Source organism: Neolamprologus brichardi, chromosome 23, assembly GCF_056152115.1.
Source record: "Neolamprologus brichardi isolate AB-2024 chromosome 23, ASM5615211v1, whole genome shotgun sequence".
NCBI lineage: Eukaryota > Metazoa > Chordata > Actinopteri > Cichliformes > Cichlidae > Neolamprologus > Neolamprologus brichardi.
The window spans coordinates 3,616,178-3,642,574 of NC_142125.1; the positions used below are offsets into that span (position 1 = coordinate 3,616,178).

The window sequence follows — 26,397 nt, forward strand, 5'->3', positions numbered from 1 at the left end:
TTGGAAGCTGTTTGGTTCGGTTACCCCCTCCCCCCACCAGTTTGGCAGCAGTTTTTGAAAGGAGCACACATACATACATACAGTGGCAATCAGTATGATTAGCAGTGGCCTTGTTTAGTCCAGCAGCAGACAGGTTGCACCACAGAACCACTTCTGATTGCAGGCTACACCTTCGTGTAATCAGATCCACTTGTACACTATTCACCCTGCAGGGAAAACATGACCTGAACGCCCACAGAGACAGACACAAACACACTGACCCATTCAGACAGACTCCCGATCCGATGCATATGCTTAACACGCTTAGACACATGTACGGGCCTCCCCAATTATCTTCACACACAAATAGATGTTGTCTGGAAATAGCTAGGCTTAGTTGTGTATTTTGGCCACAGGGAAAGTGGCCAGATTCTGATAGATGCCGGATTAGATGGCAGGAAAGAGATGGTGGGAAGGGATTTGGGCTGATGAGCTGAAACTGTGCATTGTGTGTGCAGGCGGGCGGATAGACGGATGGGTGGGTGGTGAGGGCGCGTTTCTAAATTTATGTGTCCCTTATTTTTTTTTAGGTGCTGCACATGGTTGGTAAGATCGAGTGAGAAAGATTTCTAAGCAACCTAAAGAAAGGAAAGAGTTAATTAATTAGAGGGTCATTGCTGGGCCAGCTCGTGTGTGTGTGTGTGTGTGTGTGTGTGTGTGTGTGTGTGTGTGTACATGTGCGCGCGTGTGTGTGTGCTAACTATCTAAACAGGCTGTAATCAGCCGGCTGAAGGGAGACGGGAGGAGCTGCTGACACAGAGCTCTCATTACAGTAATTTTCTTTCTGTACAAACGCACACACACGTTGTTCTCGGTGACTGCAGACGTGCTTGCATTGTAACTCTGTGTGCGTGTGTGGTCTGCAGAGTAAGATAGACTCTCCACTCACCACTAATATGCTGCCACTCATCACTAAAGAGCCCCTCCACTCATCTCTGCCCAAATACGACATAGCGGCACTGACGCACATACAGTCATTGCTGCGTAATAATTTCACAATCAACCGATCGTCTGATTATTGAACCTTATACAAAAATACCGTTTTCTAGTTTTGCGTCCGTACACGACCACACGGGATTTTAAAGCCGACCGATCACGAGACACGTGCAGACTTTCAGCTTTAATTTTGAGGGGTTTTACATCATTTTGTGTAAACTGTTGGAGAATTGTGGTCATTTTTATACACAGGCTCAAAAGCAATTGGACAATTGACTGACAAACAGTTTCATAGCCATGTGAGGTTTGTTTACTTGTTATTTCATAATTAGAGTGAAGGGAACACTAACAAATATGGAGAAGAAGACAAACATCTCATGATCGGACACATCACATGGCACAGGCAGCGTTATGGCATGGAAACGGGTCACTAGTGTTTATTGATGATGTGACTGCTGATAGAAGTAGCAGGATGCATTCTGAAGTGCACGGGAATATACTCTCTGCTCAGATTCAGCCAAAGCTGCAAAAACCGATCAGACAACGCTTCACAGTGCAAACGGATAATGACCCAAAGCATCCCGAAAAAGCAACCCACGGGTTTCTCAAGGAAAAGAAACGGAATATTCTTCAATATCAAATAGCAAAGTCAGTCGCCTGATCTCAACCTCACAGAGCAGCTTTTCGCTTATTAAATAAAAAAACCAGACCCACAAACAAGCAGCAACAGAGCATCTTAAAGGATTCTTCTTAACCCCTTGAACTAAAGCTGAAAATCTGCACTTCAATCACAAATTGATTGTTTGATTTAAAATCCACTGAGGTGGAGCAGAGAGGTAAAAATTCAAGAACCGTCTCTATCCAACATTTCTGGGTTATGATTTGTTGTTTGGACAATAATTCATAACTCAGAGATAAGACATATGGAGACAGTGCTCAGACTGAAATCTTTTCACGGTTTCATTTATGTTAATAGGCACAAATGATAAGTTTAAAAAAATTAGTAGCGCTAATTAAGCAACTCTGTCATTTGCATACTTCTGTTAGGCAATATATTACACAGTGCTGCATGAACACTGAATAAAGCATATTTAATTTCTTTAGGAGCTTTTGCTGTACCTCTTTGTACTTAAACACAAGTATGTAACTACGCCTGTTGGCTCTTTACTAGAAGGTCGAGATGCACAAATACGGTGACGCGTGATGCGTTCACTGTCATCAGTCAATCTGCAAATGCGATGGCATTTAGCAGTGGCCAGTGGCCAGTGTTTACTTTTGTGCTGCATTGGTTTTTGGCTCGGTAGATTTTCAAAGATGAGCCATAATTTTTACATTTTTATTTATTTATTTGTTTGTTTTTGTTTGGTTCACTGGCACAAAAGGCAGAACAAACAACAAAACAAAAAACGCCAATAATGTCAGAATTGCTGCATCTGTGCTAAGTCGACTTACATACACTGTCACCACCACGTGTGGGCCTGAATTGACTACGTCTCTACAGCGCATGTAAATAGATAGGTTGTGTTTGTGCGTGTTTACAGTTATAATTGGATAAAACGGGTATCCTGTGTTTAACTGTCATCCACCAAATGATAAAATTATATTTGCTTTAGGGCAGGCTGAGGGTTTGTGGTTTCTTAATGTGATTCTTTTTTTTTGTGGGTCGGTTTGTGCGATGCAACCTCTCCCTTTTTAATTCAGTGTGTGGTTGTGTGTGCATTTGTTAGAAACAGTTATAAAAGACCAGCCTTTACAGTAAGACTAGCAGCATAGAGGGTAACAGTTGGCCTCTTATTGTGTGACAAGTTCCTGGCGTGTGTGTGCGTGTGTGTGTGTGTGTGTGTTTGCTCTTGTACTTGCCCTTGAGAGATGATGAAAGAGTACACTGGCAAGTTGGGTGGGTCCCTGGTATGTATGTTTGTGCATTTCAGAGACAGTGTGTGTATTTGAAGACAGAGACTGGGATGCAGGCCAGAGGTGTTTGTGGCAGAGCAGAGAGGGAAGGTTGATCAATAGTTAATGAGATGTAAAGTGAACAGTCACATACCTGCAGGCTGGCAGGCTAAATGGTCCTGACACTGTAAAGGCACTACACTGGCGCAGTTGCTCCCATCGGTGTGTGTGTGCGCATGTGTGCATATGCATGCATGTTTAAAGCTGGGATTACTAGTTAGTATTCTGTATTTCTGCAGCACTTTGTCTGAATTGATGGTTCTTTGTTTCCTATCACTCTAAACTCGGTGTTTACCCTGTGATTTACAAGAGGAAATAATTGAGACTAAAATTTAAAGACAAAAGTTCTTTTGGCACTTGACACCATTTGACAAACAGTTTTTGTTTCGATCAGTCCACACATCATTTCTTTTCAGCTGGTCTTTATTCACTTTATTCAAAAGTGCTCAAAACACAAGTTTGTTTGTGTTTTTTTTTTGTTTTGTTTTGTTTTTTTTGGGGGGGGGTCATCTATTTTTCCAAATCCCTAAAATATTTTCTTATATTAACTACGAAATTAATTAAACATCTGTGAATCTGGCACCAGCTAATGTTTGCAGTTTTTCAAGAAATATAACAATTAAATAACTCCTCAGTGTTTATGCTTTTCTGAATGGAAATAGATTTAAATGTTATATATAATGTGGTAAAAGCTTTATAATGTAAATCTAGTCCTGCCTCCCCATATGGAATATATATATATATATATATATATATATATATATATAAAAATCTTATAAAGTTTGCATCTGTCTTGTGTGAAACTTGTATGAAAAGCATACAAGAGTGAAAACCGATATAAGATCCCTTGAAAAATTATATAAATGAAACTTGTATGTTTTGGATACTTACTAAAACAATATATGAAAGTAATGAGAAAGTGGCCACTTTCATGAGTAAATCATATAAGTTTTTACTATTTCTTTTCCATATGGGTCATTTCACACGTTCCTCTCTTCACCTCTGGGGAGAAGATTTTTCGACCACACCTATAACTGGCTTGTGGAAGGAAGAAATTAATATTTTGTCAATATTTTGATGGTCTTTAGCGACACTTGCCCAACGTGTGCAGAAATAAATATCTGTTATCACAGGAAAAGAACAAATAATTTGGCAATTACTGTTTCATCATTTACATCATTCATCAACTAGATTACAGAGATCCCATTTCTGCAAATCTGATCTCTCATAAGAAAAATAAAATGCTCCTCTTGTCCCCTTAGCTGAAAAAAAAATCCTCAAGTAACCAGGAGCAATGGACAAGCGTGTTATTGAGGGAAATATGAAAATACCTTTGTTCCTTTAGCATAAAAAAATCAGTGAAGGAAAAGTATTGTTCAGAAAAACAAATGCTAGAGAGGAAAGCGTTGACATTTTTACAATACCCACAAGCCCAATTTTAAAACACGGCGACTTAAAAGGCAGCAGGCACATTGTGCACAAGTGCAGAATTAGATGCTTTACTGTCTGTAGGCTCTCATTAGAGTGTGTGTGTTCCTCGCTGTGTTTATTTAGCAGCTACGTGTGCACGTGTGTGGGTGTATGTACAGTCTGTGACACATGCAGTGTATTCGGTTAATATGCTGGTTTAGTGTGTTCTCACACACATCACCATTTTCTCCCATGCTTTATGTGGTTAGTTTGCGCGTTTCCTTGTGTGTGTGCGTAAAGAGCATTTGTATGTGTGTGTGTGTGTGTGTGTGTGCTCAGTAGCAGGGCAGCACTGACAGAGCTGTCTGAAGGCTGGCAGGCTGCAGATTTGTAGCGCATTCGGCTGATCATCTTATCTCCTGTCACCGCCAGTGAAAAATTGGAGGAACCGAGCCCACCATGCCACGCAGGCACACACGTGTGCGCGCGCACACACACACACCATTTCTTTTTTCTTTTTGCTTCTTTCTCTTGTTCGCTCGCTCAATCTTGGTTTCTCTGCGTGTCGCTGTGCCTTTCTCTCCATCCTCGGGAACCTTCTCTCCCTCCCTCGCAGTAAATGGTGCTGAGCCAAAGACTAATTATTACAGGCAATCATTTCGACATGAAATACCTACTTCCTGCTCACCGCTCTCCTCCCCTCTCTCCCTCATTTTCTTCTCCCGCTCCAACTCTTTTATGCTCCCACAGTCCCATCATGACAACACACACTCGCGCAGTAATTCCAATCCTTGAAGTCCATTTTCTGGGGAATGGTTATTGCTTTCTGAGTACGACCTTGGGGTCTTTCTTGTAAGCACAAGAGCTGTCTATCTGCACACTGTTTGGGTGTAGGCGTGTATATGTGCATACGTTTGTTTTTGGCACAACAATCCATAAATTGCTCAGCAGCATTGCAAGACTTTGTGGCTACATGGATGTTTGTTTTTCTTTTATTATTGTGTAGATCGGGGGTATGGAGGTGTTTGCACTTTAGTGGTTTATAGGATGATTAACTGTTGCTCATTGTCCACACGTACCCGGGTATTTTTGAAAACGCAGATTTTTCTATGCGTTTGCACCTTTCGTCCACACGTAAACGGCGTTTTCGGTCACTGAAAACGGAGATTTCTAAAAACTAAAAACTTCTAAAAACAGGGTGGATATTTTCTAAAATTCGGTTTTTGCATTTACGTGTGGACGACAAAAACGGAGAAAACGCAGCATCAAAGGTGTGCGCATTTTTTTGACGTCACACTGTGCGCCACGTTATTGTTTCGGTGAAATGAATTTCTACAATACTATTACTGCTAATTGTACTCTCTGCAGTGTTTAAATGCTTACATATACACACACAGTTACTGTCCCTCCACATATACGACTCGGTTCTGCTTCTATGCGCCATCTTTGTTTACTTTTCCCGCCGAGGCTTCTAGACTTCTGATTGGCCAACATTTCTGCACGGTTAGGAATATAGCGCCACCTGCTGCTTTGGCATGTTCCTAGCAGCGTTTTCCTTCATTTCTGCCTTTACGTGTGGACGGGATTATTTTTTTAAAACGGAAACGGAAAATACCCGTGTACGTGTGGACGTGGTGATTTAGTGATTGTCTTTTAGTTGTCGGTTGTGAATTCTCTAAAAATAAGTAAGGAGGCACGTGTTCTGATGGACGTTATCAGTTTTTTATTAAACGAAGCAAAAGAAAGTGGGAAACAAAACATAACAATGTGTTGATAATAATTGGTAAAAAATTGATTCATTTTTTATTATCATTATTTCATCATCATTTATTTTTTCATTTTGCACTTTTCAGGAGAAACACTCAGGAGAAATGGGTAACTGCGCAGGGGAAATGCAAATCAGACTACTCATAAATGATTTCACATGGCATTCCCTATTTTTTGTCCTTTCAGTTTATTGTGATTGTGTTCACTTTTTTGGAAAATCGTGAAAGTGTTGCATTATGGCCGTTGTTTCATGGGTATGATTGTGTTGTATTTATTTATATAGAGAATCTCTGGATTCACCCTTTAGCCGGTGGACAGTTTCTGTGTGTTTGTGGTCACAGCTATTCTGTAAGCATATCCCCAGTTTTTCATGATTAACACACTGGAAGCCATGCAAACACACACACACAGACACACACACACGCAGAGAGTTGCATTAGTTCCCAGCCCAGCTGTGAGTGACTTCTGCCGAGAGGCAATTCCAGTGTAATAAAATCTATAGGGTGGCGGTGGCGGGGTGGGGGCGGTGAGGTTAATCCTCACTACCCTCCCTCCTCCTCAGCCACCGCCACCTTCCTCTCTCACTCGGCGTCCTGCTTCTCTCCATCTCCTCCCTCGTCCCTCTTCTCCTCAACTGACTGGCAATGATAAATGAGTCAATTATGTGTGTGTGTGCACGCTGCACTGGAGAAAGGGAGCGGATGGGGCTGTTATTACCTGTTGCGGCTGGGGGTAATGTTGCGGTATTAATCATATTCTAATTTTCCTCCGCCAAACGACCCCCCCATCACCACCAACACCACCTCCGCACTCTTTCCCGCAGCACCCACCTTTAATGTCCCACCTCACCGCAACCCCCCCAATCAATCTATCTGCTGCCCGCAAACAAGTTGGCGTAAACTGCCTCAGGCCCAAAATGTACTAGGTCTCTTTGGAGGGAGGGGGGTGGGGGTGGGTGTGGGTGTTGGGGGTGGGGGGGTTGAGGTCAGTGTATTTCTGTGTGCGGGAGATGAAGAGAGTGCTGCAGAGGTAACAAGAAAGGTGTTTGTTTGCTCGGACCTGAGCGCGTTTAGAAATGGTGTGTGTGTGTGTGTGTGTGTGTGTGTGTGCAAGTCTAGCAACTGACATCATCCAAATTTAGGAGACATCGGGGACCAGTTTGGGTGTGAGGAGAGATGAGCAGACGAAGAGGACAGACAGAAATATAGGACACGCGGGAGCTGTGTTTGGCTGCTATCACCTCAGATACATTTTTGTGTTTGATTGCATTAGACTCCACGCCAGGCCTCGGAGTAAGCAGCATCCCGAGACGCTCGCAGACAGCCACGGGTCACGTCCCGAACACACGCACAGACGAGTGAAACAGAACCGCCACACTTGACCCACTTGAAACAGAAACTTCAACTTCAGTCAAACTTGGCAAAGTTTGCAGTTCAAATTGAAGCAGGGGACGGGCAGATCCAAAGACAGACAGGCTGGCGGGCAAATGGGAAAGCAACAAAATGAGGATGAATGGACGACACATGGATAGACTGAAGAAGAGAAAGAGGGAGAGACACCTCGGATGTGCCTTCCTGCCTGCAGTCTTGGCTGAATTTCAGGCCCCGAGCGTGACTTTGTCTATTTCTGCTCTGCTCTGAGGTGATAATGGGCTGTCAGCACCCCGGTCACCCTGCTCCCTCCTCCCCAGTGAATGATGGAAACAGGAGGGGTGGGGGGGCAGAGAATGAGTAGGGAATAATTTGTTGTAATGTTGCTAATTACACTGTGTATTTTTTTTATTTTTGGCGTGTGATACAAATCAAAGCGGCCAACCTATATTGTTTCCATTCTTCTCTGTGTTGCAGTTTGAAACTGGAGTGTGAGAAACTGGCTACAGAGAAGACTGAAATCCAGAGACACTATGTTATGGTGAGACACACACACACACATCTTTCCACATTTACTCACAACAAGTGCAGTGCCAAGTCCCCTGAATCCCTTTCATCTGCTAACAGCTGCCAAACAACACCCAGCAAAAACCACACACAAGACCACACACAAACACATATTAGCGAACTACAAAATAAATCCAAATTTTAACCGTTTTTTTTCGATGGGAAAGTACTGGTGCGTTTGTGTTTAGAGAAAAATAAAAATGCGGTTTATTTTCTCCAATAAGAAAAATCTTTATTAGAAATACTTTATATTATAGGAGGAAACAGATTGGCAGAAGTGATGAATGTCTTAAAATTGTCTTGAATGTGAATTTAAGGGGGTTTATTTGGACTCTGTTGGGATCTTTTTCATTCATTGATTGGAGCTGAAAGTGATCGCCAAAACTGGCGTTACTCGGAGCGTTAAACGTCTCACCAGCACAGCTCTGATTGATCACTTCTGCTCTGTCTGTTCTGGTGCTGCTGCGTAATGTGCCCAGTCATTGCAGATATTCCACGAAGTCTGAAACATTTGCATCTCATCACAGAAATGAGAGAAAGTTATAGAAGCTGATGCAAGGCTGTGATTTGAATAGCAGAAAAAATCTGTAAATCTGGGCATGACAACAAGAGTAACAAAGCGTAAAAGTGGTCCCTCTACCTCCGTGCTACTTAGAGGTACGACTGATTGTGAAGGATACATGATCAGCAGATCTTTTTCCAGATAAAGGGAAGGCCAAAACTCTTTGTCTTCTCTTTTTTTGCTGTTTTTTTAGTCTGCAAACCTCCAGCCTTGATTTACCTGTGATCAGAGCCATAAACAACCACAGCTTACAGAGTGTAGGCTGCCCAGAACCCGCTGTGAAAAAAAAGAGCTATGTGGCAATCTTGGCACAGAGCGGGGGGCTTGAAGCAGGGAGGGGGATTGAAGTTTTAGCAATGGGGAGGAGGGGGTAGCTGGCATCAAGCACAGGCCAGGTCTCTTTGCTGGCTGATGATTTGGGGGAGTTTGGATGTTGCTTAGCAACAGACGAAACTTGGCAAAGCAATTGCCAAGCAGAGCTGCCAGCTGCCAGGAAAGGCGTCTTTTATGGAGGCTTACAGGCAAACACACACACAGAGGAACGTGCACACGCGCCTTGAAAACACACACTCACAGCAAAGCATGCACACAAAGCACATAGATACACACGCCTACACACTTTGAGACTTGTGCTAAAAACACATACACCTGCACAGACACACACACAAACACACACATGTGCGCTAACTGCCAGGAAAGATGTCTGGAGAGAGAGGACCCCTGCCATCTCCTCTCCCATCCTGCCAGCCTGTTCTGGCTGTCCAACTGCCAATCTCATCTCTCCACAACCAGCCACGCTGAAAAGCAAATGTCAGCCTGCCACTTTTCAAGGCATCTGACTTTAAAATGTTCTCCCTTTCGGTCCATCTCTGAAAGAGAAGAGGGGGGACTGAGTGAAAGAGAGAGAGATCCTCACCTGTCTCTCTCTCTGTCGCTCTCTGGCATTCAACACCTCGTGCATTCCTCGCAGCTCCTTGTACTTTCGGGTAAAAGCCAGGGTCAAATAGCTCATATTAGACATGATTATTGCAATCGTCTGCCACCTTTCTCTGCCCGGTGACAATTTCCCTCCCCCGCTTTGGGTTTCTGGCTTCCGAAACACGCCTCAGGGTCGTTTTATTGCCATTGACTTTCAGCAGATTCAAGGTGAAATTAGCAGCGATGAGCTTTTAGGGACACGCGGGCACTTCAGAGTGCTCATGCTTGGCCTAACTTCGGGAAACTGGGAGCAAAGGAAAAGGTTGCGAGTGGTCCGGGAGTGTTGATTTGTCTCAATGCTTTTGTGTAAGAAAATAAAAATAGGTATTCTTCTTGGGTATACACTTGTCTAGAGAATATTTGTGTTTTTCAGGTGAGACAGAAATATACTTTTTATATGTTATTGAATTAGGCTTAAAGTCTATTGTTTATTGATCCTGTGAAAATGCCAGGACTTACAATACTTGTGACTTAGCAGCCAAGTTTGCAGCAGTGTTTTTGTTGGGCTGTTTTATCACAGCCTTATTGGTTTAAGGCTTTTAATGAGAGTTGGCGAAAAATATAAACTGGGTTTATTTTATGTTATTTTGTTTTATCTTTCAGCAGATGACTTGTTTCCTGCAGTGTATCCATGGGAAACGATTTCATTGTACATCCTGTGTTACCCTTGTGTTTCAGTCTCTTATTCTCTACGTTCATGTCTATTAACCGATTTTCTCCTTTGTTTCAGTATTACGAAATGTCCTACGGCCTTAACATTGAAATGCACAAACAGGTGAGTCAGGATTCTCTCTCTTTCTGCACCCCCACCATCTCGAAGCTTTGCATTTTTCTCTTGTATTATCACTTCTTCCTTCCTTTGCCCTCAATCAGCTCGAAAACTGTGAGAATTATTTTTTAAGGAAAATCTCCCGTCTGCTGCTGTTATGTCAATCCTCTCTGCGATGGACTTGTAGAGCGGTGTTATGCTGTGGAGGTGTTAATAGGATCCACAAACAGAATTCATTTCTCCACCACAGACAGATGAGAATACTCTGCCCTTCCCTCTTGCCCATCATAAATCCCCGTCTGTTATTCCCTCCCTCTGTCCTTTCGATTCTCTCACTGTCGCCCTACTTCTCCATCCCATCTTCCTTCTTTTTTTTATATCTTTTCCCTTCAATTTATGTCTTACTGTATCTTTTTAATGCTCCCCGCGCTTAATCTCCATTTCTTCACCATCTCCGTCGCTCTTCCTTTTGATTGATTTCTCTTTCTCTTTATCTCCCTATTTTCCGTGCACCCTGTCTCCACCTCTGTCTCCTTCTAGACATACAGTCCATGCTGAATTTCACTTTAAATCAGGTCACTGCCTTCCTGCTGTCTGCTCTCTTTCCTTCTCTTCGTTCATTTCGCCATCTCAATCGCTTTGCTTTTGACATGCTGCTGTCCCCCCACCCCACTCCCACCTCACACACACACACACACATGCACACGACACCACCACCACTTCCCAATCTCGATTTTCCTCCTCCGCCTTCCTTCTGTTCTTCTTTCTATTTCTCTTCTCCCTCCTACATCCTTCGTTCATTGGCTGTCATTTCCTCAACCCAATCTGCCCTTCTCCTCCTCCTCCTCTCCTTCCTCTGCCTCCTCTTTCCATTCCCCCTCTCTCATTTTGTCCTCCCCTCTTTATCCTCTTTCTCTCGATTGCTCGTGTTCTCCTTCGCTCCCTTTCTCTCGCTCTCCCTCCTGAAGATGTCATTTAGTAGTTGGAGCTCTCTAACAAGAAATCATTGTGTCTCCCTTGGGGTGGGGGGTGATGGATTCAGAGGATGGAGGGGAGAAGGGCAGGAGTAGAGGGGGGGGCACTCTGGCTGGCTGACAAATGGAGAGTAGAGGGAGGGAGAGAGGTGGGCAAGCAAGAGGAATGAGAGAAAGAGCATGAGAGAGGAAGAGCAAGAAAAAGGAAGGGTGGAAGTTCAGTCCAGCATCAATAAATCACTTAAGAGAGAGAATGGGGTGGGGTGAGTGTGGCGATGCACACAAACACACTCACATGGATTCTCACACATGCGAGCGCACATCCACACAGAACAGGGTCTAGCTGTCAACAAGATAAACAGCCTGTGGCCATAATGATGTTGTCATGATCTCTGCATGCATATCATTACTGGCCCTAACGGCCTTGTTGGGCCTGCCGCTAAACATGATTTTGCGTGCGTGCGTGCATGCGTGCACACGCGTGTGTGCGTTACATTACATGGCGGAGCTTGTAACACTGATTACTGTGCTAATATTAGGGAGGGAGGGATGAAACGAGGAATAGATGGATGGAAAGAGCGATAAATGGAGTGGGATGGAAGGAAAAAGGGAAAGAGAAATGGCGGTGAGTTGGGGTGGGGGTGGGCGGGTGAGGGGGTGGAGGAAGAGTTTGCTGTTGGCTGTGTAGTAGAGCAGATCGAGACAGACACACACCCACAGCGAGAATCACTGACCCCCAGCAGGAAACACACACACACACACTCAAGCATGCAAAATGCAAACACACACACAGACAAACAGACATGCAAGGACACACCAGGAACACACGCACACACACAAGATGGTGAGTCAAGTGTGTGCGCACAGACACACACGATGTGTGGGCTGGCCGTGGCCACAGCAGATGCTGTCCATGAATATTTTAGCCAAACTCTCTGGCAGAGTTTCCATTTGCATGGACCAGATGTAAGCAGCTGAAATATTTACCACACTGGCCCTGGGAGAAACAGGCCACAGCCACACTGTGTGTGTAACCTTCACGAGGGCGTGCGCGTTCTTTGTGTTCATGCTGGATCTTGGCCGTGCGAGTGTTTGTGTGTGTGTTTATTCATCAAAGTGACAGTACCTTTTTTTCTCTTTTAGACGGAGATTGCCAAGCGGTTGAACGTGATCTGTGCTCAGCTCATCCCCTTCCTGTCACAGGAGGTGGGACACACACACACACACGCACGATGTGTCACATTCACTCCTCTTTCTTTTCTCTCCTGCGTGAGATCGACGCACACAGGAGGTGTGCACATACATACACATTTATCACTGTCACACACAGAGCTGCAGACGGACGGAGCACGTTCATTTTCTTCAGCCACTGAAATCAAACAACAAATGCTACAAATTATACTTGTTATGAGTTCACTATTGAGGGGAAAAACAGACTAATTATCCATACCTGCCCTTACTGACGCCTTGATTTGTTCCACAGCACCAACAACAGGTGGTCCAGGCCATGGAGCGCGCCAAACAGGTGACCATGGGGGAGCTAAATGCTTCGATAGGGGTACGTGGGCTCCCCCCTCTGCCTCATAGCGTGTGTACCTTATACTCCAGCATTTTTATTTTTCTTTCTGTTCTTTTCCTTTTAGTAAGAATATTCATTGGCCAGCTCTAAAATATGTTGATTTTTTATTTTTGTTTTGTAAAAAAAAGACTATTTTTGACTATTTATGGTGTCTGACAACCACCTAAAAAGGCCCAAAAGTCATAAATTTAAATTATGTCCCAGGTAGTTTGTTTGGAATTCAAATGCAAATTCAAATCATGGAAAATTTGGCCTTGCTTTAAAATCACTTCCCATCCTTTTCAATTTGACTGCAAAGCTTCCCGTATTAAAGAGCCACTCCCTTGACCTTAACATGCCTCCTCTCGTGCACATCGCAGCAATTAGTTCCCTTCTTTTCCTTCCTTCTCTCTTCCTCTCGATCAATTCCTGTGAAGTAAGCTCGCGCTCGTAAGTCACCCGGATATTTCTGTCTCCTCTTTTTCTGTTTCTTTGTGTTTCTCGTTATAGCAGCAGCTTCAAGCTCAGCACCTTTCCCAGCACGCCCAGGGTTTGCCAGTGGGCCCACACCCATCAGGACTGCCCCACCCCAGCCTGGCCCTCAGCAGCGGGTCCGGCCTCCTGGCCTTGTCTGGCGCTTTGGGTGCACAGCTCGCTGCCAAGGATGAGAGAGCTCACCTCGAGGCAGCTGCAGCCGCCGCCGCCGCTGCCGAGCACCACCGAGGTACAGCAGCGGCGCACTTCTCGTTTCAATTAGTTCAAAGAAAAACACGTGAAAGTCCAGATGAGTTGACGAGCTGGATTACACCTCGCTGGGTTAGCAGCAGAGCAAACATCAGAACGCGCTCTATGAACTCCGATGATTGCCTTTTGCTTTGGAATTTTGGCAGGGCGCCGCTGCTGATCGCAACACCCCTCGGGGATATTTTCCCACTGAGTCATCAGCTGCAGCGCGATGTATAGTGATGGCATGTAGTCTGACGTTTGTGTATCTTTATGTGTGTGTCTGTCCGTCCTGCTGTCCTCTGACTGGATGTGCTTCTGCATGGAATGAACAGATCGTGAAGCAGGACCAGTGAGTACAATTTACTACGCAGTCACTATTTGTTGATGTTATAATGGATGTTTTTTCTTTATTTACAATTTCTTTTACTGCAGACACATTTTCCAGTATGTCGGCATAAGTAAACATTTCCTTCTTGCACGCGAGCACAAAGGCGACATGTTTTTACAGCTCTCCTCGTTCTCCTTTAACAACAGTAACGTAGCTTTTAGCACAGAGTCGGCTATAGAGGAACCACTATGATAACAATTTTTATGCCAGCGCTATAAAATATTTATCTGACTGGGTTAAAAAAAATAGTATCAGTGCCAAATCATGCTTCGACCACTCGGCACTCTTTTCTGCTGCCTTCAAGAAAACTTGAAAGATTCTTTCTTCTTCTCACTGAGCCGGCCAATCGATGCAGCCTGATATTCTTCCACATTCATCTCTGCAGCTTATGAGCCTGACATGATTTATGCAGTCCCTCTCACCTCATTATCACCCTCTTCCTTCACGCATATTTCTCCACTGCTCTGTCCTTCTTACCTTCATCTCCTCCTCTTCTTTGCACCTCCCCCTCGCTCCCTGCCTCTCCGTCTCAATTCCATCCTCTCTGCCCTCTCTCCCTCTCCGCAGAGCTCTCTGTCCAATGGGGATAAGGGTCGCCCAGCAGACTACCTCAGCAACGGCAAGAAGAGGAAAGCTGATGAGAAGGAGTTCATGACAGACTATGTGAGGACGCTTTCATAACGCTCTTAAATGTTTGAGCAACTGTAAGAAAGTTCCACAACTCTGCCTCGTCAGATAAGACCGGTGGTGTCTGCGTAGCGAGAGGCCGGCAGACTTTTAAAAACTGCTCTTTCTTCCAAAGTAATTGAAATAGTTTCACTTTCTGCTGTGCTTACTTTGCTGCCGGAGTAATTGCGAGAGATCAGATATATCAGACCTTGAGAGGATTTGTTTTAGCGAGAGATAAATGCCTCCTTTTATCCCGAAGTTCAGAATTATCGACGTGTTCGAGACCTAAAATAAAAACACAAGCCTGTTCCTGAGAGGATTTCACATGTCCGAGTTAAGAATCTCGAATTAATTACATTTCTATCGTTTATTGTCCACGTTTTCTGAACGCAGCACCTTCACCGGGTATTAATCAAACATTTCCCAAACGCAATAAACTACACAGAGAAACTTGTTTGCGTGTGACTTTGTGTGTCGTATATTTCTACATGTAATCTGCATACATCAGACCGCAGAGCGGGAGTGTCTCATCTCACCTTCTTTCTCTTTCAGGGCAGCGATGCGGATAAGAGTGATGATAATTTGGTAGTAGACGAGGTTAGTAGGCGGCCGCTGGCCTCTGTTTGCCTCACTTGACCGCTTTCATCTGCATACATCATGTAAACATACCCAGCAGGAACACATGAATAGTAATTATACTAATCCCTCTCCACCCTCCTTCACCTCCACCTGTCCTCATTTAGCAGCACAGAGCTCTAAAATACAAAGGTACACAAACGCCACCGTGGTTCAAGCTGTCCTCGTTTTAAAAAGCCTCTTGGTTAGACATGTTTTTTTTTCTTTGAGTTATGAAAAAGTGGAATAAAATAATTTATTCACAGCAAAGATTAACAACAAAAAAAAAAAAAACAGTCAGCACATTTATTCTTTATCTTAAAATTATGCAAATAAAAGAATAAGCATCAAAGCAAAACGATGAGCTTATATCGGCTTTTAAAAATGTTGTGTTGGTTTAAAATAAATTATAACAATAGCAGCAGAAGTAGATCTTCCAAGTTTATGTAAGCAATTAGTTTCCACTAAAAATAACACAGATGAAATCTGTGCATCTGTCATGTTGGGTCATATATCGTACACATCACAGACAAGACTTCTGCTGCCACAGTTGTTTTATGAGTCGCTTCAAATATGTAGCGGTGAGGCTTAATTGGGTTACGAGGCCATCACAATGGCAGGCTCCGACCATTCATTGAAGCGATGACCAAAGATTTCACAGCGATTGTTCACCTCGCGAGTCGTCTTTTATCTTCAAAACCCCAAAATAAATTATTTGTTTCTCAAGGTGTGAATGCAAAAGACGCGTCTTTACCGATTTTACTTAATGGGGCAAAGGATGAGGACGTCATTTACACCTGAAAACATGTCAGCCAAACATTTTTCACCTTATGAACTGGCAGAAGAATTACAGCAAGAGAAATTGGTTTTATTTTGTTTCCTGGCTTTTTTGGAAAACATAGAAATGTGAGCCTCTGTTTGAAGTCGGGAAAGATTTGACTTCTAACTTCTGTGTTTTTCAACTCAGGATCCATCGTCGCCCCGCAGCGTGCAGTCCTACTCATCCCGGGAAAATGGTTTGGACAAAATGCCCCCGTCCCGTAAAGAGGGTCCCCCGCAGGCCAGCCCCACCTCCCTGGCCTCATCCAGCAGTGCCACCTCCCCGTCCCGTGGCAAAGAGCCCCCACAGGTAGACAGACACGATGTTTTATCTCAATGAAGCCCTATTAATATATTAATTTAACGTAGAGTGCATTTTATTCAGCTTTTCTCTTCATGATTGATAGTTTGTCTCTACGTTATTTTGTTGGATGCTCCCATCCCACAATGGTCCCGTCCACTCTTGGTCTTTCTTAATGTCATCTTGTGTTTTATTTCCCATCCTTCTTCCTCCCTGTCTCTTTCCTTTTGTCCTTTATTACTAAGATTTAAAACATCCTTTTTTTTGTTCCACTCTCCCCCAGAGAGAGAAATCCAGCACTCCAGGTATGAAGCCAGGGACCCCGATGTCTCAGGAGTCCAATACCCCAGGACCAAGCGGACCCCCACAGTTCAGACCTGTCCCCGGCAAGCCTGGCGTCGACCCCCTTGGTGAGAACGTCCTTAGCTTTCTTTAATTCCCCTAAAGGGCGCATAGCCTGTGCTTTACTGCTAAAACCCTTCACCGGACTTCAGGGAGACTGTAGATAAAGTGTGAGGCGGACAGCCGAGGACACCACGGACGAGCAGTTCTTGTTGTACTGCTTCCTAATCCTCTTGGAGTGTGCGTACACGCCGCTCAGAGGATCCATTAAACATATGAATCTGTATCTGCAGAGCCGGGCGTTTAGCTCTGTTACATTGGCTTTGTTACACGAAATGTTTCTAGCAACATGGGGCTGCAGTAGTTGGTATGGGTGTCAGCCAGCTCCCCACCACCCACCACCATCTGGACTTAATAAGCAGCTGTGGGCAAAAATATTCTGTGTGCCTCACTTTTTAAATGGAAAGATTAGGGGAGGTGATGGACTGTGACTGTGAGCTGCTTCATAATGAGCCTCCATCTATTCCAGTGTATCATCTCTTTTCTCTTCCCTCACGTCACCTGTTAGCCTCTGCTCCGTTTTCTCTCCGCACACACATTTACACTATTATGTATGCATGCATGCGCCGGCGTAGGTGCACCTACACGTGCAAATGGAGGGATGTAGAGGATGCTAATTTGAGCGCACAGAGACGTACATGCCGTCCTCCTGCAGGATGGCAAGCTGGCCAGCAGGGGTCAGTAGTGGTCTAGTGCTGATATCGTCCAGCCTTTTGTTGCAGCTTGTTCACAGCCTGTCAGTCACAGCTGTCGCTTGCTTTAAAAGACTCTGCAGAGGGAGTCACCTTAATAACACGTGGATGTTATTCCAACCTATGTGAAAAAAATCAAAATTATACATGAAGCTCAGGTCTCATTCAGTAATTTTGCCACCTGACTAATCCAAAACAAATCATCTTTTCTTTTCCTTCTTTTCCAATCAGCTCTTGGTCTGAGAAACCCCCTGGCGGTGCAGGGAGCGTACCCACCGGGGGCTTTTGGCCTACCCCCTCCAGGGGTGAATGGGGACCTGCCCGGGGCTGCGGGCTACGGCGCTGGTCTCCACTTGGTCTCCCCCCAAATGAATGGAGCTGCAGCGGCGGCGGCAGCAGCTGCCGCAGGCTATGGACGGTCCCCTGTGGTGAGCTCGACGCTCTGCACATAATTTGTCTTTGCAGTGTCACTGTCATATGTCATACCTCAGCATATAAACCAGTCAGAGGGCAGAAAGAGGGATATATATGGAAGAGAAGAGAGCAGCTGCATTGTCATTTTTTAAAATCTACGGGCTCTGCTCTTCAGAAGTCATATATGTCATCTCGTTTTATTTTGATCTTTCAGATTTACGCTGCCTCTGTTTGACCAATTTTAACAAATTAACTGTGATCTCTTCTGTCCTCTACAATGAACCCTCTATTTTACTTCATAGTCTTCAGTAGGGATGGGTATCGTTTAGGTTTTATCCGATACCGGTGCCAAACCGGTACTTTTGAAACGGTGCCGGTGCTTAAACAGTGCTCAAACCGGTGCTTAAAGAATGGAGAACACAAAATTGGTCCAAAAACCTCTCATGTTCAGCTGTTTTTTTGTAAAAAGATAATAATGTTAGCCTTTTCAGCAGCTATGGGGCATATATGGTATCACTCTTGGCTGGAAGCAGTGCTTAAACAATGGAAAAAACATAAACTTTGTCCAAAAACTTCTCATGTTTAGCTGTTTTCCACTTTTTCTTTGGTCATTTGAGCCTTTTTGGCCAGGGTGAAGGGAGTATCTGCCATCAAACAAGAAGACAGCCGCATGTAGCTATGATGGTGTTTGCTAGTTCACCTTACATGCATTAATGTAATAACGTGGTTAGCCTACTCAACGTAAATTACACACGAACAACATTAAGCTACTCACGCAGAGAAGAACGGCTGCTGCTGCATCATCATCCTCATCATTTCTGCTACACTGGCAGGGCTAGGGGCCAGGACTCTCCTCTTCGGGTTTTTGGGGGATGTTGCTAACTCCGGGTCCGATAACAGGCACCACACCCACAGTAGATGCGCTCGGTGTGAGGTCTCGCAGCAAGCTATCAAATACGGCACATTTCTCGGCTTTTAAAAAACACTATGCGTCGCCAGGTGTTTCATCGGATTTGAGGTGTTACCTCCTTTGACAGTATCACAGTATCAGCTTAAAGCACTTGTTGCAGGCTGCTGAGTTTGAATATTTTGCTGTGAAGTACAGCCAGACTTTTGACCGCTTCCCCTTGGGCATTTTAATCTGTAGCTCTGCTCTAAAAGAACGTACGTACCTGGGCCCGCCTACTATCCTCGGAAACGTAAAATGATTGGCTAGAATCTAAAGTGTATCACAGCTCAGGAAAATAAAGCACCGAAATGTGCGCTGCTTTTCGGTCTGGTTACTACCGTTTATGTCAGAACCGGTGCCATCATGGCACCGGATACCGGTACCCATCCCTAGTCTTCAGTATTATTTTCTTCCCTATGTTGACTTATCTCTGACTCTTCCAGGTGGGCTACGAGTCTCCACACCCACACATGAGGGTCCCTGGGCTGCCTGCCAGCTTGCAGTCTGCTGCCTCCGGGAAACCGTGAGTTTCCTCTTCCTTGGTTGCTATCATGCAGATCTTCTCCTGTTCACTATTAACGGCACTCAGAAGCTCAGTTTGTCCTCAGAGTTCAGTTACAAAGCTTTAAGAAAACAAAAGATGAACAATTAGAGATTTTAAACCTTCGTTAGGCCAAAATGTAAAGCACCAAGGCATTTTTTTTATTAGAAAGGTGGTGTTCATGCATTAAAAGCTTGTAAGTGAGTTCATCCTTAAAGCATTTGAGAAATGTCTTTAAAAGTGTTAGCAGTGTGCCTTGTTTCAATTTCTTGTAATATTTCTTACTTTAGCAGATGAATAGCCAGAGTGTTCTGTGATGTTTTAATTTAAACACAGAGATATCACTCTATGACCAACGTACAGGAGCTTCATGTGTGCTTTTTTAAACGACATACATAGACTGGTGCCCGTCACAGTAACTTGTCCTGACGTACGGTTACTGCAGCACTGAATCTGTTATCCATCTCTTTCTCTTCCCTCAGCGCCTACTCGTTCCACGTGAGCGCTGACGGCCAGATGCAGCCCGTGCCCTTTCCCCCCGACGCCCTGCTCGGACCGGGCATCCCTCGTCACGCCCGTCAGATCCACACCCTGAGCCACGGGGAGGTGGTGTGCGCCGTCACCATCAGCACCTCGACGCGTCACGTGTACACCGGAGGGAAGGGCTGCGTCAAGGTGTGGGACATCAGCCAACCAGGAAGCAAGAGCCCCATGGCCCAGCTGGACTGTCTGGTGAGAATTAAAGGAGGACAGATAGATGGATGCTGTGCAGGTTTTAAAGCCTGCTGCCCATCTCGTGTCTAGTAATGTTATTTTACTGCTGAAATTGATGTGCTTGCTTTTCACACTTTGAATGATGAATCACCTTTTCAAGATCAATCCTCCAGCATCTTTATGCTTTTCTGTAACCACATGCTTTAATTTATATCTCATTGTTGAACTACCCAGAATATATTTGTCTGTATGATTTTATAGTGATGCATTTATCAGTTTATGATGCTCAATCAGAACAGGGATAACTACATCCGATCCTGCAAGCTGCTCTCCGACGGCCGAACCTTGATTGTCGGAGGAGAGGCCAGCACGCTGTCAATCTGGGATCTGGCCACTCCTACTCCTCGCATCAAGGCGGAGCTGACGTCGTCCGCTCCCGCCTGCTACGCCTTGGCCATCTCGCCCGACAACAAGGTCTGCTTTTCCTGCTGCAGCGACGGCAACATCGTCGTGTGGGACCTTCACAACCAGACGCTGGTTAGGTAAGAGGAGGAGGAAGTGGCTGATTCATCGTCTTCACCGGTTTCCTGCAGTCAGATGAGGAGAGCAGATGGGAGTGGGAAATAGCCAGATTATTTTCAGGTTGGGAGACGAGAGACTGATGGAAAAGGTATGGAGTGGATATTGAGAAGAGAGGGAGAGTAGTATAAGGAATTGGTGTAATTTTACAATCTGCGCTGTCAGTCATGAAATAGACAGCGCCAGGAAAAACTGCACTTGGGGCACCGAAGCAACGACTTTTTTGTAAGTTTTGAGCTCAGACTGTGCATTTATCTTCTAGCCAGAGTGACGACTTACAGTCTTCCTTCCTATCTGTCTTTAAATGGGTTTTACTGGTGGTTTTCCACATTCACGTGTGCAGCATTCTGCTTTTGACAGTTTTTATTTAAATAAAATCTTCAGATTTTATGTTTAATTCTAAGTTCAGGGCTTTGCAGTTCTCTTCCCTTAATACCTAAATAGTGCTACATTTATAATCTAAGCCAGAGGTCCCCAACCCCCGGGCCTCGGGCCGGTACCGGGCCGCGAGTCGTTTGGTACCGGGCCGCGAGAGTTGAGGCTCAGGTGTGAAATGTATAGTTTTCAGGGTTTTTATCGGTTTTCAGCGTTATTTTGTTATTGTTTTTATCATTTACTCGGTTTTCCTGGGTCTTTTCATGTGTGTTATGAATAAATTTTCTTTTTTTCGGTACCGGTACTAGTTTTATTTTGTTGTATTTATCCGCGACACCTTAAAGGCCGGTCCGTGAAAATATTGTCGGGCATAAACCGGTCCGTGGCGCAAAAAAGGTTGGAGACCGCTGCTCTAAGCTGCTATTTACATACACCGTAGGTCCCTCATTTTTTAAATGAGCAACACTTTTTATTAGTGTTTTTTCTTTTACTGTGTTACCTGTGTAGACACTTGTCTGCACTTACGGAAGTTTTAGATGTTTAAAAGTAACACGAACACTATAAATTTGTGCTTTTGATGCTAAATGCAACTTAATTTTGCTAAATAAACATTAATAAAATCTCTGTAGCCTTGAATTCTCTCGTTTATTTGTGGCATGAAATTCTGAATAATGCAGAAAGAAATTGCTCACTTCAACAAATTGTAAAGATTAAATATTAAATGTACTTAAATGAAATGCAGTCAGGGCTGTGTACCTTAAGGCAGCGGTCTCCAACCTTTTTTGCGCCACGGACCGGTTTATGCCCGACAATATTTTCACGGACCGGCCTTTAAGGTGTCGCGGATAAATACAACAAAATAAAACTAGTACTGGTACCAAAAAAAAGAAGATTTATTCATAACACACGTGAAAAGACCCAGGAAAACTGAGTAAACGATAAAACCATAATAAAATCACGCTGAAAACCGATAAAAACCCTGAAAACCATAAATTTCACACCTGAGCCTCAACTCTCGCGGCCCGGTACCAAACGACTCACGGACCGGTACGGGTCCGAGGCCCGGGGATTGGGGACCGCTGCCTTAAGGAACGTCTCTCTGGTTGTAGTTTAGCCTAGCTGCGTTGACTACCTTGTGTCTATCCTGCAGGCAGTTCCAGGGCCACACGGACGGAGCGAGCTGCATCGATATCTCCAACGACGGCACCAAGCTGTGGACGGGAGGGCTGGACAACACAGTCCGCTGCTGGGACCTCCGAGAGGGACGCCAGCTGCAGCAACATGACTTCACATCACAGGTGCGCACACGAGTCTAATACACATAAACCTCATTTCCAATTGCAGATTTAAAGAGGCTGCTGGTGAGCAATAACACTTTACATCTGTCATCATTGCATTTCCTCCCTCTTTGTCTCCAGATCTTCTCTCTGGGCTACTGTCCGACAGGCGAGTGGCTGGCTGTGGGAATGGAGAGCAGTAACGTGGAAGTTCTGCATGTCTCAAAACCTGACAAGTACCAGCTGCACCTTCACGAAAGCTGCGTTCTCTCCCTCAAGTTTGCCTACTGTGGTACGCACACACACAGACACACACAGACGACACGTACACACCGATTAGATTGATGGTTTGGTTACATCACACTACCTGAGGGTATCTAATCAGAGGGAAGCAGAACAAATCCTTTGCTTCTCTCATTAGAACACAGAAGCAGTCCTTTCCCTTTCGCCTCCTCTCTCTGCTTTTGCTTCGCAGCCTCTCAGGCTTCTCCATATCTCTCCTCCCCTGAGGCTTTATCTGCTGATGGCCGTGTGTGTTTTTTCCTGTAGGTAAATGGTTCGTGAGCACAGGCAAAGATAACCTCCTGAATGCATGGAGGACACCTTATGGATCCAGCATATTTCAGGTAAAACCCCAGAGTTTAATGCAAGACGCAGCGTGATCTGATGAGAAATTTTGATCTCTGGTCTGGAAACAATTGAGCTGTCGAAGCTTTAAAAATAATACAAGCTTTTTCATTTCCCTGCTCATCTTCTTCAAATATCAGAGGGTAATTTGGGGACACAAAAGTACCTTTAAATAACAGCTGTGAATTTCTGCATTTCGATTCACTGATGATGTCGTCTCTGTCTTTTTGCTCAGTCTAAGGAGTCTTCGTCGGTTCTCAGCTGCGACATTTCACCCGACGACCAGTTCATCGTCACCGGCTCCGGGGACAAGAAAGCCACAGTCTACGAAGTTATGTACTGAACTCTGATTGGCTCCGAAAAAAGCAAACTAATAATCAGGGGGCGGGGCCAAGGCTCCCTCCTGCAGCATTGACTGTACAGAGCGTTGGTGGCATGGAAAGCAAGAGACACTCAACTTGTACTTTTGTCGTTTTGGTTATGTTTGTGAAAGAAAAGAAAGCGAAGCAAAAAGAGGCAAAGTCACATCTCTGGAAAAAAGAAAAAAGCTGATTTTAATGCTCTGAGAATGCTGGTTAGTCTATAGCTGCGCAACTGTGGGATTCCTCCAAAGAACCTTTTTGTTTTTGTTTCCTTTTTTTGTCCCTTTTTTAAAAAACAAAACAAAATGAAACCTCTGTAGTGAACAAGAAATTAGGAAAAAAATATTTTTTTAGCCTTTGAATTTTACGCAAGCAGTCGGATGGCGTTGAGCGGAGGAACAAAAGACAAAGGTGTGGGACTGAGAACACGTGGGGGAGGGTTCGGAAAACCCTTAATGGAAAAATCCGGTCCATATTCTGCGCTGTGTACAAAGTCCAAGTCTGAGTCAGCTTGGCCTCGTTCGGCCCGGCCCGGTCCAGCTCTGTCCACAGCACCAAGCCGCTCCTCGGGGCAGCAGATGCACGGCAGATGGCGAGACGATGTGGCGTGAGGTTCCAGCTATTTCCTTTTGCTCCTGGTTAAGTTTAAGCAGCAACACGATTGTATCATCTCTAGTGCATACACGACAAGAACAAGGCTCGGTCCTCTGAGGTGTCCTGACTCACATTGTCTTTGTTGTTTTACTGTTTTTTTCCTCCTGTTTCTTTCAAAAGAACAAAGACGAACGTGTTCTGAGATGTTTGATAGAAACCAAAATCAGACGGAAGACTAAACTCAAACAAGTTCTCTCCAATATCGGGACACGGCATCATTGACACTCACTCAGCATTAAGTGTGTTTTTTTATTTTTTATTTTAAATGTATTTGTTAGGGCACATAAAGACAGACAGGTAGTTTCACAGCTGCATCATGAACTTGAACCTTGCTATATATGGACATGTAAATAAAGTTCTCTAAAGGCAACCAAAGACGCAATCTGTGACTGTGAATTTTCTTGGTGTGTGTGTGTGTGTGTGTATTTGTTGGCTTTTTTGGGGGGGGGGTTTAACCGCAAACCCAAGTCAGGCTCTCGGCAAGTCTGGCTCGGACATTTAAAATGAACCATTTGTTGAATATTTAAACCCTAACCGCCAGAAAAGCTGCTCTCAGCGCGGTGCCAGAAAGCGTCTTAGAAATATTTAGATGAAAAAAAATGAGGGATCTGAATGAGGGTGCACACTCTGTTCTAAGGGAATCCGCTGTTTCTCCAGTCTGCATCTTCAGACATGTGAGAAAGCGTCTTGGGATCCAAACCCACAGCATGAGCGAGCTCTGATTCACAGCTCCTTTGTGACTGGCGCTCTCAGTAAATAATGCCGTCTTACAGTTGTGTGGGTTTTTTTTCCTTTCTTTTTTTGTGCAGAGTGAGCTTGTAGTGTGATGAGACAAAGGTGATCTGCAGCACAATAAACTGTGGGATGGGTTATTATTGCAATAATGCCCAAGAGGGAGTTCTTCAGTGATTATGGGTGTCGTGGTGACTGTTCTGCCAAGACAAAGCTTTAACTGCGCCAGAAGAGAACCTGAGGAAAGAAAAACAAAACAAGTGAAGCATTTATCTCCTGTCTGGAGTGTAGGGTTGTTGGCATACTTGTGGATAATGATGCATTTAGCTTCATTTAATTTCAGTTTGAGCAGGATTGAAATGCAGGTTTTAACCCTTCAGCACCTGCGATCGCAGCACTGATTTGCCACAAAGTTATGGCTTTTGTGCGGTGCGGCAGCAAGCTAGAGCAGAACGGAAAGCGTTCGGGGAAAATGGATTTCTCACCTGCTCTGGGCTTTAGTTGTATCGCTCAGCTGACACTGCCAGACTGAATGGAGATAAATGAGAATGCGGACTGCCAATTAAACACCGCTTTGGAAGGCATTTGTTTGGTTTTGTGCTTCAAATTTAGGCCCAAAGTACTGGGATCTTTTTAAACGTCGACACATATGGAAATGTGTGCAAATGAGCCTGGGTATCTGCTTTATTTGACGCGTGCAACTTATTTAGAACCTCCAACACATCAAATGGGGTCAGCGGGCGCCTGGTTTTTAATAATTTTTTCCTGTGTATTGTCCGTGTTATGCAAAACATTGTGGCATCAATTTGTCTTTGTACTGTCATGGGTCAAACGTCATGTTTCGTGTGCGAGTGCAAAACGTTTTTCAGAAGAAAATGAATGAAGGGATGAAGAGAGAGGTTCGTCGTCAAATCAGGCAAAACTGAGGCGGAGGGAATGAATTTTCTCTCGTCAATCAGATTTTTCTTTCAGCATCCAAACATCAAGACTAAATGTCTGCTTCCATAGTGATTTTACATTTGAATCATTTGACATTAAAGGGAGGGATTGTTGTAGAAGAGAGTGGACATATTCTTCCACAGTGTGTCCTTTGTCCCGTCGCCCTCCCCTCACCAACAACTGGTCACAGCGATTGCCCATCCTTGAGCCCAGCTCTGCCTGAGGTTCCTTCCTGTTATAAGAGTGTTTTTCCTTCCCACTGTCACCAAATACTTGCTCATAGAGGTAATCCGATTGTTGGGGTATTCTCTGTATTATTTGTTCGGTCTTTACTTTACAATATAAAGAGATTTTAGGTGACTGCTGGTGTCATTTGGTGCTAGCATTCATGAACCTAAAGATAATTAAAAGCTGAATTTGAAACTCCTGCTGGTTTTACAGTGTTTTCTTATAGAGTTGATTGATGCCTTTCATTAGGTTCTGATGCAGAGTTTTAGGGAACAAAACATAAATTTTCATGTTTCCTGCATCTATGGCAGCCGCTCCATGTAGGCGGAGGAGATTCCTCAAAGTCAGTGTTGGGGAGTAACGGAATACATGTACCGCCGTTACGTATTTAAAATACAAAATATGAGTAACTGTATTCCGTTACAGTTACCGTTTAAAAAGGTGGTATTTAGAATACAGTTACTTTGTTGAAATAAATGGATTACACGGCGGTACTTTCCTGTTTCATATT

The 26,397-nt window shown here is 44.4% G+C and overlaps 1 protein-coding gene across 1 annotated transcript in view; it reads left to right on the forward strand.

The window, feature by feature from the left end:
- Positions 1–24,362, forward strand: part of tle2a (TLE family member 2, transcriptional corepressor a) — a 40,347-nt gene extending 15,985 nt beyond the window's left edge. Inside the window, exons 3-20 of the mRNA XM_087835978.1 lie at positions 7,953–8,016; positions 10,313–10,357; positions 12,469–12,531; positions 12,809–12,913; positions 13,394–13,607; positions 13,942–13,958; positions 14,565–14,660; positions 15,219–15,263; positions 16,249–16,410; positions 16,685–16,811; positions 17,727–17,923; positions 19,302–19,381; positions 19,882–20,131; positions 20,408–20,655; positions 22,218–22,365; positions 22,486–22,636; positions 22,894–22,970; positions 23,207–24,362. Of these exons, the coding sequence (XP_087692104.1) occupies positions 7,953–8,016; positions 10,313–10,357; positions 12,469–12,531; positions 12,809–12,913; positions 13,394–13,607; positions 13,942–13,958; positions 14,565–14,660; positions 15,219–15,263; positions 16,249–16,410; positions 16,685–16,811; positions 17,727–17,923; positions 19,302–19,381; positions 19,882–20,131; positions 20,408–20,655; positions 22,218–22,365; positions 22,486–22,636; positions 22,894–22,970; positions 23,207–23,314 (2,197 nt within the window). The 3' untranslated portion in view covers positions 23,315–24,362. The remainder of the gene's footprint in view (positions 1–7,952; positions 8,017–10,312; positions 10,358–12,468; positions 12,532–12,808; positions 12,914–13,393; positions 13,608–13,941; positions 13,959–14,564; positions 14,661–15,218; positions 15,264–16,248; positions 16,411–16,684; positions 16,812–17,726; positions 17,924–19,301; positions 19,382–19,881; positions 20,132–20,407; positions 20,656–22,217; positions 22,366–22,485; positions 22,637–22,893; positions 22,971–23,206) is intronic.
- The last annotated feature ends 2,035 nt before the right edge of the window (positions 24,363–26,397 follow it).